This window comes from Saimiri boliviensis, chromosome 2, assembly GCF_048565385.1.
Source record: "Saimiri boliviensis isolate mSaiBol1 chromosome 2, mSaiBol1.pri, whole genome shotgun sequence".
Taxonomy (NCBI): Eukaryota; Metazoa; Chordata; class Mammalia; order Primates; family Cebidae; genus Saimiri; species Saimiri boliviensis.
Window position 1 is genome coordinate 38060165 of NC_133450.1, and position 20647 is coordinate 38080811.

Sequence of the window (20647 nt, forward strand, 5' to 3'; positions counted from 1 at the left end):
ATCTTGCTTCTCTGTATCTCTTTCGACTTTTCCACTTAATTTTAAATAACTACATATGAAGCTCTTACAAAGGCATGATTTTCATTTTAGAATAAAAGGATAACTTTCCTGTTATTGCAGGTTATAATCTAATAATATATTCCAGTATCATGTTTGTGTTTTAAATTTTGAGAACCAAACATATACAGTGAAAATGAACTATATGTAGAAAACCATCTGAATATATCTTTTATGGCTCTTAACTGTTCTCCCTTGTGATGATAACCCTCTAAAGGTGGACAGAGGTAGGTAATGAGTATCATGAGTTTTTTTAAAGAGTTAAACTGAGGTTCAGAAGCTAAAGTTAATTCACAAAGTTCAGAGAGCTAAAAACAGCAGAACTGGATCAGACTCAGAGTCCAATATCTTCCTTCTCTCTCAGATCACCAAAACAGAGAAATGAAGATTTTTTTGCAGCATAAGAGATAAAAAAATAGTAATATGTACTTGTTTCAAGTTCATATTAATATAATTATCAAAAACTGAAAGAAAATACTACTGTAAAAAGACTTAACAGAAGCATATGTATAGCCTAATAGGTAAATTATACCTATATATTTTAAATCTCATTATTACTTAATATCAGTTTATAAATCAGTCAACCTGACGTCAGTCATTACTAAGGATACAAATTTGTTAAAATACTTAGATGATTTCAATAGACATCTTAGTAGTTTTGTAAAGGTTAAAATATTAGTTTGAAAGGAAAGATTGAAAGTATAATTTCATTTGTGCTCTGCTTGCTAAAGATTTTCCTTCTGACCTAAGTGAGATATTTGAATAAAGTTTAATAGCTACGAGATAACACAAAAAGGGACCTGAAATCAATCTGACTTCTTATAACTGTCTAATCTCTAAATCAAAATCAAAACAAAGAGCTTTGAATACTGAATTAAAACCTGTCAGTTTTAATGAAGAACAAAAATACACAACCATCAAAATGGAAATCCTTTCAGTGACGCTTGTTTTTAAAATGAAACATTAGCTGGTCTCTCAATACTCAAGATTTACAATGAACTACTACTAGTTCCCCCAATGGCTCCATGCTCTCTTGCCTTTCTTTTCACATGCTGCACCCACTGACAGAAAATTCTTCTACCACATCCCTCCTTGGTTGACTCCTATTCATAATTTAAGTCTCAGCTTAAAAATAATTTCTTCCAAAAGAACCCCAAATACAAATTAGCTATTTGCTTCAGGGTAATCTTAACATACCCACACCATCACATTAGCACAACGTATTTTTATTGCTTATTCAGTTGTCTACCTTTCTCCCTTGACTGCCCTTTACAGGGAAGAGACTGTGTCTCTCCATGTAGTCCAGCATAGGTATTTAGCAAATAGCAAATACTTAAATTGAATAACTTTTGGTTGAAGGCTGCCTCCACGTTAACCTTTAGGACACCAAATAAAACTCTTTGACTAGAACCTTTTGGAAATGAGCCATCCTGTCTAGATAAGTGAATATATCAAATAGTCATCTACCTAAACATGTATTTAAACTAGGCACCTCGCCTCCAGGGGGGCATCAAACTTTGTCATATCTATAAATTATTTTTTTTACTAGTCATTATTTTCATTTACAAATAAAATTTTTCAATTACATTTATCATATTAAGAATTCAGTTTAACTTACGCATTTATTAAGACAGTGGGAAAAAGACAAGAGAAAGAATGGCAAAACAGCCTATGTAGTTTAACTGTAAAGGTGAATAATTTTTAGTTTTTACAAGGAAAAAGAATGAAGTAGGGAACTGAATTTAAATGTGGTTCTCTATCACTAGATCATCTATTCATTGAATTATCACAAGGAATCCATGTGGAAGAATCGGGTCTACATTGTGTAGTTAGTTCAGGTTTAGGAAACATCTTGTGGTGTAATAAAGTAAATCGATCATTTCATCATCAACCTTAGGACACCTAAACTATTAGGAATAGACATGTCATGTACAGGTGGTGGGAAACATTTTGATGACTTTTTACTGGAAGCATCATCTTTAGTATTTTTCTTCACTTAACCATTTTACTTGTTACAAAGGATATAGTTTCTTCATATACAAACATAAAATAATGCAGAAGAAAAATAGACATCAACCTATAATACGGTATGATGTAGCTATGAAATGATCTATGTACATACTAATTCCTACACTGGTGGACAGCCTTGAACAAGAATTACTAAATTCCATTATTCATACACATCATGTCAAGTGTGTATGAACAATAATAATTTCACAGTAATGGTGACAAAGGAAATATCCCAAGCTTCTTTGCACAAACTCAATGACAACAGACATAGTTGATTTATGACTAACTGAAGGACTACTGTCAAGAAGCTTATTAGAATTCACTAGTTCCTCTAATTCTTGGAAATAGGTTCAACAGTTTCTTTAAAGGGTACATATATAATGTAAATAAGCTAACAGAAATCGATGGCAGCCATCCTCTTCATAAAAACAAAAAATAGAATCTAAGCTTAAAAGAAATCTCTTTTCAGATATAAGATTGGTATCCAAATTATTAAAATTATTTAATTCCTAGATATTCTAGGTAGTTTCTATGCCTCTAATCATCATTTTGCTAGGTAAGGTGGTCAGCATGAGTTTATTGATAAGGACTTAGATTGGGGGTATGTAGAAGTGAATGTGCTAACCAGAGTTCTGGCATTTATAAGTTGTATGACCCTGGATAAATCATTTAGCTTTTACTAGCCCTTTGATTCCAGATGAATAAAGAAAGGATGCATTTCTACATCCTCTTAAGTTGTAACATTAAGAAATTCTGAATGTTTGAAATTCAAGCCATTTTATATTTTCATACCCTGTGGTTGCTACTACGGATCTCAAAACATACAAGCAAGGATTAAAAATCAAACAAACCAAATAACAACTTGTAGCACACAGGCAGGACTAAACTATATATTAAACCTGGTAAATCTGGTAACTTTTTACTTTTCTGACTACTACCCAAAAAGTTGTCTCCCCGTAGAACCAGAGAAACACAGTTTGGCTCTGGCTATATATTTCTACAATCAAAGAAGTTTAAATTGAACTAAGTCCATGAAATAAAAAAAGTTAGTTGTAGTGGGGCTGGTAGAGTTACTTTTTCTGAATGACAAATTTAATATCTTCCTAACCTTTATAACTAATCTTTTGGCACTAGTTATGAAAAGTACAGATCAGATCAGCAGAAGATATAACCTTAAAACTAAAGCTTAACTGGGTTCTAAAGAGGTTCATCTTAAAATTTGAAGTGAGTTAAAAATAAAAAAAATATGTTGATATATAAAACACGGCTTCTGAATCACCCTATAGAAGACAAAAATCACAAGATAATACTTTTAATCCATATAGGACCTTTTGCAGAGCAACTCAAAAGTATTTTATTGAAAGTACTCAATTAAATTTCATACACTTCTGCACAGAGTCAGATACTACCTATATTTTTTTTTCCAAAGGAGGCAAAAGAAATGAAGGAACCAGTTACTTTGCTGATGTCACAGCTCCCTATTTCATATCTAGTGTTGTAGCTTGTGGAAAAAAGATGCTTAGCCCCATGATAAATGACAGTAACTGAAATGCCTCAGGTTTTTAAAAATGTTGGACTTCCCACAAGATGTGAATGTACAGAATGTGCACTGTCTTGCTTAGCATTTATCCTGATCACTCAATTCAGTATCTGCCACACAGTAGGCACTCATTATACATTTGTTTAATGAATAAAGGCTATTCATAGTAGCGATATGAGTCCATATATCAGATACTAAGTGCATAACATATATTACTTCATTTAATCTACCAACAATTCAATAAAGTAAGTTATTACTCTTCATTTTACTTATAAGGAAACTAAGACCTAGGTTAAGTAACTTGTCCGAGATTACAAAACAAGCCACAATTTTAACAAGGGAGCCCAACTTTAGTTCTTATTTAAAGATCATGATTGTACAAAGAAAAGCACTAGGGAAACTCTTTTCTGTATTTTACTCCACCACTTCCTTGGAGAGGAAGGCAATTTCTTACTGATCTTTCTATCTGCTTGTAATACCTAATATAGTACCTTAAGTCACATTACACATTACTATTCATTAAATGTTCCCTGAATACAATTAAAAACACGTAAACAAATTAGGCTTCATTGTCTTCAACTGTAAAATGAAGATGAAGTTACCAGCAAGGTCCACCTCAGTGGTTCTCAAAGCATTATGGTCCCTACACCTAAAACTTTTGTCATAAATTACAACTCTCAGGTTGCATCCCAGACCTTCCTTATCAGGAAATGCTGTTTTATGAAGTCTTCCAGGTGATTCTCATGCATCCTAATGATTATACAGTTTGAGAGTCACTGAATTACTTTATATGATGATTATTTCACATTAAAATGAGCTCAATAATGTGAAAGCATCCTACAGAGTGAAAGACATAGTATTATTATTAAAAGATTAAATTATGCTCCCTGAAAAAAACTCAGTGATTTTGCTAAATTCACATAAAACCAAGCATCAGAAATGAATTACCTAATAAAATACTTTAAAAATAAGATACTGTTCTTCTAGATTTTATCTGGAAAATGTGTAGTATTCACGGATCCAGAGGAAAAGACGAGTATGTTCCATGAAGGTCTACCTTGAAATCTAATGATCTGGTAATGAAGTGAATCATCCCAGAGATCTCACATGCTGTACAGGTTCCTTACCTGACCAGTGTCCAGTGGAGATGCCAGATCTGTCTGTGCATGTCTCACTTACAGGCCTAAACACAGTCTCCCATCCACCAGTAGCATAACGCCAATTCTGAGATTCTAAGATGAGTGTTCGCTGGGTGCCATATGCAATCATGAAGCAGTAGACCACATGATGGAGTTGACAGCCATAGCCACAGCCTTTGTTGATATTACACACCAGCTTCTTGGCTTTGCTGCAGTCCTTGGGATTCTGTCAGGGAGAAAGAGAAAGTAAAGATAAGCTATATAGAGAGGTCAACCTCTCTCTTTTAGCTATTAGTTTCAGTGGTACATGTGCAGGTTTGTTTTATAAATTGTGTACCATGAGGGTTTAGTATACAACCCAAGTAATAAGCACAGTAACTGATGTGTAGTTTTTTGATCTTCACCCTCCTCCCACCTTTCACCCTCGAGTAGGCCCTGGCGTCTATTACTCTCTTATTTGCATCCGTATGTACTCAATGTTTAGCTCCCACTTACATGCTGCTGCAAAGGACATGGTCTCATTCTTTTTTATGGCTACATACTATTCCATGATATATATGTACCATATTTTCTTTTTCCAGTCTACCACTGATGGGCAACTAGGTTGATTCCATGTCTTTGCTATTGTAAATAGTGCTGTGGTGAACATACGAGTGCATGTGTCTTTATAGCAGAATGATTTATATTCCTTTGGTTATATACCCAACAATGGGATTGCTGGGTCAAATAGTAGCTCTCTTTTAAGTTCTTTGAAAAACTGCTGAACTACTTTCCAGTGGTTGAACTAATTTACATTTCCACCGGCAATGTATAAATGCTCCCTTTTCTCCACAGCCTCACCATCATGCTATTTTTTGACTTTTTAATAACAGCTTTCTGACTGTTATCTTATTCTGATGGCATGTCACTGTGGTTTTGACTTGCATATCTTTAATGATTAGTAATGTTTCATACTTGACTGTGTATATGTCTTTTGAAAAGAGTCTCTCACATCCTTTGCCTTTTTAATAAGGTTGCTTTTTGCTTGTTAATTTGTTTAAGTTCCTTATAGTTTCTGGATATTAGTCCTTTCATGGCTTGTGAATATTTTCTCCCATTCTGTTGGTTGTCTGTTTATTCTGTTGATGGTTTCTTTTGCTGTGCAGTAGCTCTTTAATGAGATTCTAGTTGCCAATTTTTGTTTGTGTTGCAACTGCTTTTGGCGTCTTCATCATGCAATTTTTTTTTCAGGGCTTATGTCCTATGGTACTTCCTAGGTTTTCTTCTAGGGTTTTTATGGTTTTAGGTTTTACATTTAAGTCTTTTATCCATCTTGACTTAATTTTTATATACAGAGGTCCAGTTTCAATCTTCTGCATATAGCTAGCCAGTTATCCCAGCACAATTTATTGACTAGGGACTCCTTCCCCTCAGCTTGTTTTTGTCAGCTTTGTCAAAGATTAGAAAGTTGTAGGTGTATGACTTTATTTCTGGATTCCCCATTCTGTACCACTGGTCTATGTGTTTTGTACCAGTACCATGCTGTTTGGTATGGTGGTACATGGTACTGGTTCCATGGTGTTTGGTATCCATACCATGGTTAGTATAGCCTTGTATAGTATGAATTTGGGTAATGCAATGCCTCCACCTTTGTTCTTTTTGCTTAGGATTGCTTTGGCTATTCAGGCTCTTTTCTGATTCCATAAGAATTTTAAATCAGTTTTTTTTCCCTAGTTCTGTGAAGAATGTCATTGGTAGTTTGATTATCAGGGAATGGCACTGACTCTGTAAATTGCTTTGGGCAGTATGGCCATTTTGACAATATTGATTTTTCCTACCCATGAGCCTGGAGTGTTTTTCCATTTGTTTGTGTCATCTCTGATTTCTTTCAGCAGTGTTTTATAATTCTCCTTGTAGAGATTTTGCACCTCCCTAGATAGCAGTATTCTTAGGTATTTTCTTCTTTTTGTGGTAATTGTGACTAGGATTGCATTCCTGATCGAGCTCTCACCTTGGACATTATTGATGTATAGAAATTGATGTATAGAAATCCTACTGATTTTTGTACATCGATTTTGTAGCATGAAACTTTGCTGAAGTTGTTCGTCAGATGTAGGAGCTTTCGGGTAGGGACTATGGGACTTTCTAGGTGTAGGATCATCTTGCCCAAAAACAGAGGTGGTCTGACTTCCTTCTTATTTGGATGCCTTTTAGCTTTTTGATATGCTGATGGATTTGGCTTGTTATTATTTTGTCGAGTACTTTTGCATCTGTGTTCATCAAGGATATTGGCCTGATGTTTTCTTTTTTCTCCTGTGTTTTGGCAGGTTTTGGTATTAGAATGATGTTGCCCTCACAGAATGAGTTAGGGAGGAGTCTCTCCTCAATTTTTTAGAATAGTGTCAGTAGGAATGGTCTTCTTGTATGTGTGGTAGAATTTGGCTGTCTGGTCCTGGGCCTTTTCTGGACGCCAGGCTTTTTGTTACTGACTCAATTTCAGAACTTGCTATTGGTCTGTTCAGGGTATGAATTTTTTCCTGGTTCAGTCTTGGGAGGTTGCATATTTTTAGAAATTTGTCTCTTTCTTGTAGGTTTTCTAATTTGTGTTCACAGAGGTGTTCATACTAGTTTCTGATGGTATTTTTGTATTTCTGTGGGGTTGGTGGTGATGTCCCCTTAACTTCTCTTTATAGGTGACAAGTAACAAAAATCATAAAATAAGCCAGGACTGATCTAGCATGTTTCTTATTTAGGAAAGAATCCTGCTGGATTGGATTTCAATGAATCCAATGAAAACTGTATGTACATATTTAAGGAGATTACAGTGAAAAGAAAGTTACTTAGAAAAATCTCTAAACAAATGTGAAATTGGGCAGTTACATTTTAAAAAATCTTTTACTTTTTCCTTTTTTAAAAAATTTAAGTTCAAGGGTACATGTGTAGGTTTGTATACAGGTAAATCTGTGGGTTTGTTTTTCAGATTATTTTGTCACCCAGGTGTTAAGTCTAGTACTCATTAGTTATTTTTCCTGATCCTCTTCCTCCTCCCACTCTGCACCCTCTGATAGGCCCCCAGTGTCTGTTGTTCCCCTCTATGTGTCCATGTGTTCTCATCATTTTGCTCCCACTTATAAGTGACAAAATGTGGTATTTGGTTTTCTGTTTCTGTGTTAAGTTTGCTAATGGCCTCCAGCTCCATCCATGTCCCTGCAAAGGACACAATCTCATTCTTTTTTATGGTTGCCCAGTATTTCATGGCATATATGTACCACATTTTCTTTATCCAGTCTACCATTGATGGGCATTTAGGTTGATTCCATGTCTTTGCTCCTGTGAACAGTGCTGCAGTGAACATATGCCTGCATGTATCTTTATGGTAGAATGATTTATATTCCTTTGTGTATATATCCAATAATAACAATAATAATAGGATTGCTGGGTCAAATGGTAGTTCTGTTTTTAATTCTTCAAGTAATTTCCACACTGCTTTCTACAATGGCTGAACTAATAATTTACACTCCCATTAGCAGTGTGTAAGTTCTTTCTTTCACTTCTTTATTACTCAGTCTGCTACTTCTTTCACTTCATCAGTCAGAATATGCAAATGCAATCATCTCTGAATTCAAAGTTACATACATCGATATCTTTAGGAAAAAAGTAAAACAGTTCATTTATTCCAGGAGCATTTCAGCATTCTGAGCTTATCTTCTATGATGAAACTCAAATTATCTTAAAAGAAAAACTTTAATTTCTCTATTAATTCCATCTATCTCCACAATTTTATATATTACAACAAAATCTACTTTTTCATTATGAAGTTAAAGCCGCCAAGTAAATGGATACCTAAATTCAACAATTACAAAATATCAGGCACGGAACATTTTTTTAAACATCATACTTGATGATAGCTATCAGCCATTTTCACAACTGAATGTATAACATGCTCTACACTGGCTCACTTGAGAAGTATTATGCCCCTTTTTAATTGGGAGATCCAGACAGCAAATGTTTAGCTAACATGAGAATTTCTTTTTTTTTCCATTCTAAAGTTCCACTCTGCTTTAATTTGGACAAGCTATTGCTAAATTATTCCTAAGGCATCTTAGTTCTTCCCATAACAAAATTAGTCTGAGAAATTTTCCTAGCTGTTTTGTCTACAAGAAAGATGGGTGACTCTAAGAACAGAATCTTTTATCCTACATAGAAAGAGGCAATGTAAACCAGTTCTCAATTTATATGAGCCTTAAATAATGCAGTCACCAAACACTAAATCTAAAACTATTTTCCAGGGATATCATCTGTCCTGTCAAGCAGAGAGCCCTAGAAACAAAAGCTGCAGTCTATAAAATGATTCCAAAGGAAAAACTGGGAAGGGTAAATACAAGTTACCTCCAGAATAGGTACCTTTCATATTCAAATACGTCACAGCAAGCTGGTCTTTCTTTTTCTTTTCTTTTTTTTAGAACAAAGCAGAATGCATACCATCAAGAACTTTAGGAAGAGTTAAGAGCCTTTATGAATCAGAGAATCCTGATAAAATTCAGCAAGATTTGGTCAATACTGCTTCCACAATCAAGTAGTAGAGTTACTGATTCTTTGAGACTATGAACTCATGGCAGACTCCTAAAGCAGTAAGCATTCTCACACTTGTTGCTATAGCCACAAAAGATCTGAGAGAAACCGAGGAGTGTGGTATCATGTGGGAATGGGAGATCTTTGTCATTTAATTTCTGTACAATATTAAATAAGAATCTTGGGAATAAATAATATTCTCAAACTGATCCAAAGCTTTAGTACTGACTCAGTTTATCAAAAGAATGGACAAATAACATAGACATTTTTCAGATTTTCATGAGAAATAGAGCACTTGAATATCACTAAAATTCATACGAATGAAAAAGAAAATGTCCTACATATCTTCTTCAATAAACCTTTTCTTTTAGAACAGTTTTTAGATGTACTGAGTTCCTGCAAAGACATTACAGAGAATTCCCATATATCTCACACCCAGTTTCCCCTACTATTACTTCTTACCTTAGTCTTTTTTTTTTCTTTTTTTTTTTAAGAAAAAAAAGAGTGAAGGAACATAATAATTTAAACATCTGACCTTTAGTTTGGAAACTACGGATTTTCTATTTAAAAGAAGACTCTCATCTGCATGTAAGAAAGTTTATTCACTGTGTTAAGAGTTTGATTAGAACCTAATGCTTTGAGTACAAGAGCTGAGACCTAAAAGGACAATCTGTAAAAGTGGCTTAGATCATGATACTTAGTGTACCTCAAATCAAGCTAAAGATAAACTATATTAATCCTTTTCTGTTTAGGTCATAGGGGACACGAAGAAAGGGGAAAATTCTTTATGCTTGATTCTGAAATGAGGAAGGTATATACATATAAGGGAATCAATCGAAGACTCGAAGGGTAATAAGAGAAAATCAATGACTGTGCTGAAAACAGTAAATGAAACACTGAAATGGCTCAGAGCCACAGTCAAATTTTTTTGCTCAAATAATACTTAAAACTCTTGAAAATTCAAAATAACTTGCTCATGAAAGTTCTAGAAAAAGGCAGAAGACACTAAGGAATAGAAAAGGCATTTACATTCGTAACACAAGATTAGGTTTATCAGAGTACATATCTAGAAAAAGCAAGTAGATATTTCTAAGGTAAATGGTGATGATTAAAAATAATAATAAAGCAACAACTCTGAAATGAAAGAGATTTATTCTGATGAAAAGGAACTTTATAGAAAAACCCCTATTCTGAGCTAAGCCTTTGTTATCCAGCATTGTTACTGAATAGCAACAAATATAAAGAGATTTATGGGACTCTATAAAAGGGATATACAGCCACAGTTTCGTAGTTTTCAAACTTCTTACCAAATAGCGCTTGTCAGTTACCACCGATCCTAGTTTTATACTATCCAGTTGATGTTTGCAAAAGAACTTGAAAATGTGTCACATCCATGAGCAAGATATATAGAAGAGTCTCATTACTAAAAGAAGCTTTACTTTAAACTATAAACATAATAAATTATGTTTTATGAGCTTTTCGTATTTGCGGTCTACTTAAAAGTTAGACTCACCAATAGGCAAATATATTCTAGCTCCCTGCAATAAAAATCTGAGTTTTAGAAATACAAGGTAAATTGGCGAAAATTACTTAAGACAACATTCTCTAATGAAAGAACTTCGATAGAGAGGTTACAGATATGATTTTGTTCTAATGAAGGTTCTGTTATGAACTCAACTGTGTGATCTGCCTTCAATTGGTTAGTTTAAAACAGACACAAAAATTACCTCCCTACACAACCTCTTCCCTGTTCACTCACCCTTCTTTCTCAGAGCTACTCATAAGGCTAAATAAATGAGATGGTGTATGCTCAAAATTAATTTGAACATACTTCTTATTTATTCTCATAATCTCAAGGGACATTATTTCACACTGAATATATCCAGTTTTGTTTTTTTTGTGTGTGTGCGCTCTTTTTGTGTATTAGTGTTGCAAGGTAGTCCAATCATGGGTCTTTACATGCTAACAATGTTATGTAACATTTTTGTAATGGTAATTCATCAGTAAAGCTGTCACCACAGTACATATTAACCAAAAAATAAGGATTTAAGATATAACAAGATTCTTCTGAATTCAGTTCCCCTTTTATTTTCTTCAATTATTATTATTATTTTTGAGACAAGGTCTAGTTCTACTGCCCAGGCTGGAGTGCAGTGGCACAATCATGGTTCATGACAACCTCCACCTCCTGGGCTCAAGCCAATCTTCCTATCTTAGCTCCCCCGGCCCCCGACCCCAGATAGCTGGGACTACAAGCGCACACAACCACACACAACTAATTTTTGTATTTTTTTGTACAGACAGGGTTTTGTCATGTTGCTCAGGCTGATCTCAAACTTGTAAGCTTAAGCCATCCTCCCCCCTCGGGCTCCCAAAGTGCTGGGATTACAGGCATGAGATAACACTCCTGGCCCAATTAGTTTCTTTTACACTATCTGAGGCATTTCATCTGACACTATTAGTTTCCAAGAATGATCCTATAAATCAATAATTGGGAATGATAATTGAATTACTAAGCCTCTAACCAAAATGGTATTTGAAGAAAAGCAATAGTCCTTAGAAATAAATGATTACTAATTCAGTAAAGGCACCATCATAATACTGAAATATTTTAGTCTCTTATTTAGGTTAAAATATAAAAATAGTCACTGTCAGACATATTTCAAATTAGGACACCAGGTTAATTTCCACTATGCTAAAAAAGAAAAATTTTCAATCAACTAGTAAACCAAAGACATTATTCTATTACTTAGGCACTACTACTAGGATTTAGGGGTTTCTACTGTCTCCACTTAGTAAATTAGTAGCAATGTGGATTACATAATATTACAAAATAGTACTGATTTTGTACTAGGACTATTGACAAATATTTTTGCTAGGACTATTTACAAATATTTTTCCTATACACCAATAAAACCAACTTGAGAATACAAATTTTCTAGCCACAATGTAATTTCCCTCACCTGCCCAGAGTTACTACTGACCAAAAACATTGCAGAAAAAGGCTAAATTAACAACAAAGAAAACATTAAGTCAAAATAAACTGGACATAGTATCTCCAGCCACCTTGTGCAAACAGTAAATGCTCAATAACCATTAGTTCAACTGAATTACACCTACAGAGACAAAGGAGATTTCAAGTCCATAGTCACAAAAATAAATTAGAAAGTGGCAAACCCGAATTTATAATTCAGGTCTCTTTATCCACTGTCTACTGCCCTTATCTACTTCACCATGTCTTCAATGCAAGATGGAGCAAGAAGTCCAGGCTCAAAACATCTAGTGGCTATTTCTGTAAACTGAAAACTAAGAATGAGAACCCCAGGAGATCCTTCCAGCTCTTAAGAAATACCTTCTGTTAGAAAAGTCAAAGATAGCTCCTATTTACAATGAAGACAGCTCAGTAAAAACCAAAAAAATGGGTCCAGCCAGGTGAGTTAAATTTTACCATGCTCTTTGTCTGCTCTAATCAGAAGACTAACAGTTTTTAATTTGTTTGTTTAAAAAGATTTCCAATATCTAGCTTTGTGTTGGTAATAAACAAAGTATTCATTAATAGTGTGGCGAAAACATTTCATTAGAAACTATCTGATTTTATTTCTCTAAAATTATTTTCAAAACCAAGGAGAAAAGGTAATGAAGCAAATAAGAGAACTGAAGTACTGCATTGTGGTAATTAAAATGAAGACTCTGGGGCACAGTTAATAACCATGAAAGAGGCAGTTAAAAAGCATTCTCACTTTTGAAAGCCAAGACCGGAAATTATTGTCTCTTAACATATTAAACAAGAGTATTCCCATAGCAAAGTTAAGACTGTACTAAGGTGTCACACCTTTCCACCGCTCTAGCAAAGAACAATCTGTTCCAAGTAGTAAGGACAACACAGTAACTTAGGCCCAAGTAGTTTACCAAGTGCTTCAGGAAATCAATTTTCCTGTGGGTATTCTGTAAAATCTAAGAGTGGAAACTTAAGGAAGGAAAGATAGCGAGATACAGAGTTTATAGAATGAAAGACTATAGCAAAGGCAGATAGTTACTATACAGTCATAGAAGAGGAAAGCTTATCTTGGTAAGTAAAGCCATATTTAGCTTACTTATAATAATACATTTTTAAAACTTTTGCTTTTTACCTGTAAATCTCTACTGAATGCCTTAAAGCTGTTTTTAAAAGATGGAAATTCCATAAATCCAATAGAAAGCAACAAACAAATATGGGGCATTTCTTGCACTGAGAGTCTTTAAGACAGTATTCTTTTATCTCTGGGAGTTCCAGGTGGTCTCTAGAAAACCCTCAACTTAGATTCAAGAGACTCGCACACCTGAATAACCTTGGTAATATTTTTCTGCTACCAGAAGGGCCACAAAGGAAAGGGAGATGATTAATGTCACATATTCTCATTGAAGAATATAATGCAAATAAAGCTACCTCCAAGGATACAGAAGAAAGTTAAATTACATGAGGAGCCAGCTTCTGCCAATCCTATATAAATGCACAGAAAATGTATCTTCTCAAGCACTGCAACTTTTCTCTGTAAGTTTATATCCCGATTCCCAGGTCTCAGAATGAATTTAACTGTTGCGGTATAAGGGCATGCTTACAAAATTAAGACAATTTCAGAAAGGTCTTCTATCATCATTTTAGTTGACAGGATTCATTAGGTTCTCTTTACTCAAAACATATCATCAAGTATGATATGGTAGGTACTCTTTTTAAAAAGGGAAGAAGAGAAAAGAGGAGAGGAGGCAATAAGATAGAAAAAAGGAAAGTTAGGAGGAAAATAGAGGGGAAAAGACAAGAGAAGAGGCCAAAAAGGGAAACAGGTAGAAGAGGGTAGAAGGGAAAAAGGAATAAAAAGCATGCCTATGAATGGTTAGCCCTATCTTATGATACAGGATTAAAAAGATGAAGTTACCGCTTCTTGGCGTTTTGGCTAAGATCAAGTGTAAAAGATGAAGTAGTTGCAAAAGGGAAACAATGGTTGAAACTGTTTCCGTGCAAAAGCTGCTGCAACTGTTTTGTTTTAAATAAAAGTCAGAGTTTAAGTGACGTGGTTTTTGCTGGTTCTTCCATTCTGCAAAGTACCATTCTCCTGGGTAGTACTGGTACTTACAGCACTTGTCTATTCACTGACTTTAAAACCAAACCATCAAGAACAATTAGATCAGATGCCAAATCTGGATACCTCTTCTCCAAGGCAGAGTCTTTATCTCATTTCTCCATGCAGCTAGCCATGTATGAAAAATACACTGTTAGCTGAGCATGAATTTTTTTGGAATCCCCAGCTATTATTATTTTTTTAATGGAAAAAAAAATCTGAAGACCACTTTTCTCAAACTATCTCAATGAACAGTATTGTAACCAGTTCATTTTATTATCTTTACTCACCAAAAAATTTTAACATTGTTGCCAGTTCACTCTAATGATAGTTTCTTTTGTTGTGCAGAAGCTCTTAAGTTTAATTAGATCCCATTTGTCTATTTTGGCTTTTGTTGCCAATGTTTTCGGTGTTTTAGTCATGAAGTCCTTGCCCATGCCTATGTCTTGAATGGTATTGTCTAGGTTTTCTTCTAGGGTTTTTATGGTTTTAGGCCTCATGTTTAAATCTTTAAATCAACTAGAGTTAATTTTTGTATAAAGTGTAAGGAAGGGGTCCAGTTTCAGCTTTCTGCATTTGGCTAGCCAGTTTTCCCAACACCATTTATTAAATAGGGAACCCATTCCCCATTGCTTGTTTTTGTCAGATTTGTCAAAGATCAGATGGTTATAGTTGTGTGGCATTCTTTCTGAGGCCTCTGCTCTGTTCCACTGGTTTATATCTCTGTTTTGGTACCAGTACCATGCTGTTTTGATACCAGTAGCCTTGTAATACAGTTTGAAGTCAGGTAGCATGATGCCTCCTTTTTTTTTTTTTTTTGCTTAGGATTGTCTTGGCTATGTGGGCCCTTTTTTGGTTCTATATGAAGTTTAAGGTTTTTTTTTTCTTAATTCTGTGAAGAAAGTCATTGGTAGCTTGATGGGAATAGCATTGAATCTATAAATTACTTTGGGTAGTAAGGCCATTTTCATGATATTGATTGGGGAAAAATTTTTGAAAAGGGCTAATATCCAGAATCTACAGAGAACTTAAACAAATCTACAAGAAAAAACAACCCCATCAAAAATGGGGTGAAGGATATGAACAGACACTTTTAAAAAGAAGACATATATGTAGCCAACAAACATATGAAAAAATGCTCATTATCGCTGGTCTTTTGAGAAATGCAAATGAAAACTACATTGAAATACCATCTCACACCAGTTAGAATGGCGATCATTAAAAAACCTGGAGACAACAGATGCTGGAGAGGATGCGGAGAAATAGGAACGCTTTTACACTGTTGGTAGGAGTGTAAATTAATTCAACCATTGTGGAAGAACAGTGTGGTGATTCCTCAAGGATCTAGAAATGGAAATACCATTTGACCCAGCAATCCCATTACTGGGTATATACCCAAAGGATTATAAATCGTCCTATTATAAAGACACATGCACACATATGTTCTCTGCAGCAGTGTTCACAATGGCAAAGACTTGGAACCAACCTAAATGTCCATCAATGATAGAGTGGATAAAGAAAATACGGCACATATACACCACGGAATATGATGCAGCCATAAAAAAGGATGAGTTCATGTCCTTTGCAGGGACATGGATGAAGCTGGAAACCATCATTCTTAGCAAATGGACACAAGAACAAAAAGCCAAACACTGCATGTTCTCACTCATATGTAGGTGTTGAACAGTGAGAACATATGGACACTGGGAGGGGAACATCACACACCAGGACCTGGAGGGTGAGAGGCTAGGGGAGGAACAGCAGTGGGTGGGGGGATTGGGGAGGGATAGCATTAGGAGAAATACCTAATGCAGATCATGGGACAATGGATGCAGCAAACCACCACCATGGCACAAGTATACCTATGTAACAAACCTACATGATCTGCACATGTACCCCAGACCTTAAAGTATAATAAATAAATTTCAAAACATTTTTTAACTTTTTTTTTTTACTTTTCATTTTGAAATAATTTAAGATCCACAATAAACTGCAAAAATAGTACAGAGTTACTGAACTTCATGGTGTACCTTCCAAAAAGTTTTCCCCAAGGAAAACATATTACTTAACCACAGTACATTATCAAAATCATAAAACTGACATTACACAATACTATTAACTAAACTACAGACATTTTAAGATTTTACCAGTTTTCACAAGCACTCAGATTTTCTAAGGTATATACTCATGTAACCACCACCATAATTAGGATACAAGCTATACCATCAAAACAAAGAAACTCCCTTACACTTCCAATTTAGAGGCAGACTCATACCCAAACCTTAATCTCTGCAACCCACTGACCTGCTCTACATCACTATAATTTAGTCACTTTAAGAGCAATATAAATGGAATTAGACAGTAGTTAACCTTTTGAGATTAGCTTTTTATGACTCAGCACAATGCTCTGGAGATCCATCCAACTTGTGTATAATAGCTAATTTCTTATTACTAGGAAGCATTCTATCATGTGGATTATATCACAGTTTATTTACTCATTGAAGGACATTTGGGTTGTTTCCACTGTTTGGTTATTACACACTAAGATGCTACACACATGAGTGTACAAGTTTCTATGTGGATATGGGTTTTCTCTAGGATATACAGGAATGTGATTACTGGATCATATTGGTAATGGTACGTTTATAGGGAACTACCAAACTGTTCCCTAGAATGACTGTATCATTTTATATTCTCATAAGCAATGTATGAAAGAGCTGGTTGTTCCACATTCTTGGCATTTTTTATTTTAGCCATTCTGATAGATGAAAAATTGTATCTCATGTCTTTTGCATTTCTCTAATAGCTGATAATTTTTGAACATTTTTTTCATGTGCTTATTTGTCACTGGTATATGTCTTTTGCATAGCTGTCTGTACAAGACTTTTGCCTATTTTTTACCTGGACTGTAACTAACTATTGAGATTGGAGAGTTCTTAATACATTCTCTATACATGTCTTTGTTGGACATATGATTTGCAAAGATTGCTCCCTATGGCTTCTCTTTCTTCCTCTTTAACAGGGTCACTGATAAATCAAAAGTTTTTGTTTTGTTTTGTTTGCATTGGGTTTTACAAAAATTTTTTAATTTTTGTGAGTATATAGGGGGTGTATACATTTATGGAATACATGAGGTATTTTTACACAGGCATACAATGCATGAAAAATCACATTAGGGTAAATAGGGTATCCATCCTTTGTGTTACAAACAATCCAATTACACTCTTTGAGTTATTTTTAAATGAAGAATCAAATTATTGTTGGTTTCAGTCACCCTGCTATGCTATGAAGTAGCAGGTCTTATTCTATTTTCTGTACCCATTAACATGTCCCCTCACCGCCCCCCAGAACTAATCTTCCCAGCCTCTGGTAAGCATCATTCTGCTATCTACATGAGTTCAATTTAATTTTTAGCTCCCACAAATAAGTGAGAACATGATAAGTTTGTCTTTCTGTGCCTGGTTTATTTCACTTAACATAATGATCTCCAGTTCCATCCATGTTTTTGCAAATAACAGGATCTCATTCTTTGTTATAGCTGAATAGTACTCCATTGTGTATAGATACCACATATTTTCTTTGTTCATTCTTCTGCTGATGAATGCTTAGGTTGTTTTCAAATCTTGGCTATTGTGGAAAGTCCTGCAGTAAATGTGGGAGTACAAAATATTTCTTCAATATACTGATTTCCTTTCTTTTTGTTATGTACCCAGCAGCAGGGATGCTGGCTCATATGGTAGCTCAATTTTTATTTTTAGTTTTATGAGGAATGTCCAAAATGTTCTTTGTAGTAGTTGTACTAACTTACATTCCTACTAACACTGTATGAAAGTTCCCTTTTCTCCACATTTGTTATTTCTCCACATTTGTTATTGCCTGTCTTTTGGGTAAAAGCCATTTTAACTGGGGTGTCAGTTTTCAATATTTGCATTTATCTGACAATCAATGATGCTGAATACCTTTTCATATGTTTGTTTACCATTCGTATGTCTTCTTCTGTCGGAGAAATATCTATTTAGATCTTTTGCCCATTTTTTGATCAAATTTTCCTGAAGAGTTGTTTGAGCTCCTTTTATGTTCTGGTTATTAATTCCTTGTCAGTTGGGCAGTTTGCAAATATTTTCTCCCATTCCTTGGGTTGTCTCTTCACTTTGTGGACTGTTTCCTTTACCATGCAGGCAGAGGGTTTTAACTTGATATGATCCCATTCGTCCATTTTTGCTTTGGTTGCCTGTGCTTATCGGGTATTATTCACGAAATCTTTACCCACTCAAACCAATGTCTTGGAGAGTTTCCCCAATGTTTCCTTTTAGTAGTTTCATAGTTTGAGGTCTCAGATTTAAGTCTTTAATTAATTTTGATTTGATTTGTGTATATGGTAAGAAATTAGATTGGCATCTAATTTCATTCCTGAGCATATGGATATCCAGTTTTCCCAGCACCATTTATTGAAGAGACTTTCCTTTCCCCAATTTTAAACTCATTTCCATTTATTGAAAATGAGTTTACTATAGATGTATAGACTTGTTTCTGGGTTTTCTATCCTGTTTCATTGGTCTATGTGTCTGTTTTGCTGCTAGTACCACAATGTTTTGGTTACTATAGCTCTGTAGCATAATTTGAACTCAGGCAGTGTGATTCCTCCAGTTTTGTTCTTTGTGCTCAGGTTAGCTTTGACTATTCTGGGTCTTTTGTGATTCCATATAAGTTTTAGATTGTTTTTTCTATTTCTGTGAAGAGTATCACTGGTTATTTTAATAGAAATTACATTGAATCTATAGATTACTCTGGGCAGTATGAACATTTTAACAATGTTTATTCTTCCAATCCATGAACACGGAGTATCTTTCCATTTTTTATGTTCTCTTCAATTTCTTTCATCAATGTTTTATAGTTTGCATTGTAGAAATCCTTTACTTCTTTGGTTAATTTCTTGTTACTTAATTGTATTTGTAGCTATTGTACATAGGATTACTTCTTAAAATTTGCTTTTCAGATTGTTCACTGTTAGCATATAGAAACAATACTGATATTTGTGTGTTGATTTTGTACCTGCAACTTTACTGATTTATCAGTTCTAGTACTTTTTTTTGGTAGAGTCTTTAGATTTTTCCAAATATTGAACTATATAGTCTGCAAACAAGAATAAGTTGATTTCTTCCCTTCTAATTTGGATGCCGGTTATTTCTTTCTCTTGTCTGATTACTCTAGCTAGAACTCCTAGCACTATGTTGAATAACGATGGTAAAAGTGGGCCTCCTTGCCATGCTCCAGATTTTAGAGAAAAGTCTTTCAGTTGTCCTCCATTCAGTATGATACTAGCTGTCGGTCTGTTGTATATGGCTTTTATTATGTTGAAGTATATTCCCTTTGTACCCAGTGTTTTGAGGATTTTTATCATGAAGGGATGTTAAATTTTATTAATTTTTTTTCAGCACCAATTGAAATGATCAAATGATTTTTGTCTTCATTCTGTTGACATGATGTATCACACTGATTGATTTGTGTCTGTTGAACCATTCTGTGTCCCAGCAAAAAATCTCCCTTGGTCATGATGAATGACCTTATTTGTTTTCAGTCTAATACGTGTCTACCAATTATTTAAAGAGGGTGTTAAAAGTCTCCAACTATATTTGTCCGTTCTCCTTTCAGTTTTGTTGGTTTTTGCTTCATGTATTTTAAAGACCTGTTAAGTGCACATGTTTAGAATTATATCTTTTTGGTAAACTGATCATTTTATTATTGTTATATCTTTCTTTGTCTCCTAGTTTTCCTTATTCGGAAGTCTACTCTGTCTGAGATTAATACAGTTGCACTATCTTTCTTTTGATTACTGTTTGCATGGTATATCTTCCCATCATTTTAATCTACCTATTTTTCTCTTTCTTAACTGGTATGTTTAGATCATTTGTATTTACATTTCATGCAATTATTGACATGTGGGGATTCAGTATACCACTTTATTGTTTTCTATTTGCTTCCTTTGTTTTTTGTTCCCATTTCTCCTTGCTTGTGCATAATTGAAACTTTTTTTAGTATTCAATTTTGATTTATCTATAGTGTTTTAAGGAACTATTGAAATGATCCCAGTAAGTACAGTCTTCTACAGTGTTTAAAAATATCTCTTTATAGAGCTTTTTTTTTTTTTGGAGATGGAGTCTTGTTCTGTTGCCCAGGCTGGAGTGCAGTGGCATGAACTTGGCTCACTGCAAATTCCACCTCCCAGTTTCAAAGCAATTCTCCTGCCTCAGCCT

At 34.6% G+C, this 20647-nt stretch overlaps 1 protein-coding gene across 7 annotated transcripts in view; it reads right to left on the reverse strand.

The window, feature by feature from the left end:
• FUT8 (fucosyltransferase 8) overlaps positions 1-20647 on the reverse strand; it is a 438850-nt gene that overhangs the window by 59909 nt on the left and 358294 nt on the right. For all 7 annotated transcript variants that reach the window (XM_010335165.2, XM_003924438.3, XM_010335163.2 and 4 more), the window contains one exon: positions 4735-4972. In XM_010335165.2, coding sequence (XP_010333467.1) covers positions 4735-4972 — 238 coding nt within the window. The remainder of the gene's footprint in view (positions 1-4734; positions 4973-20647) is intronic.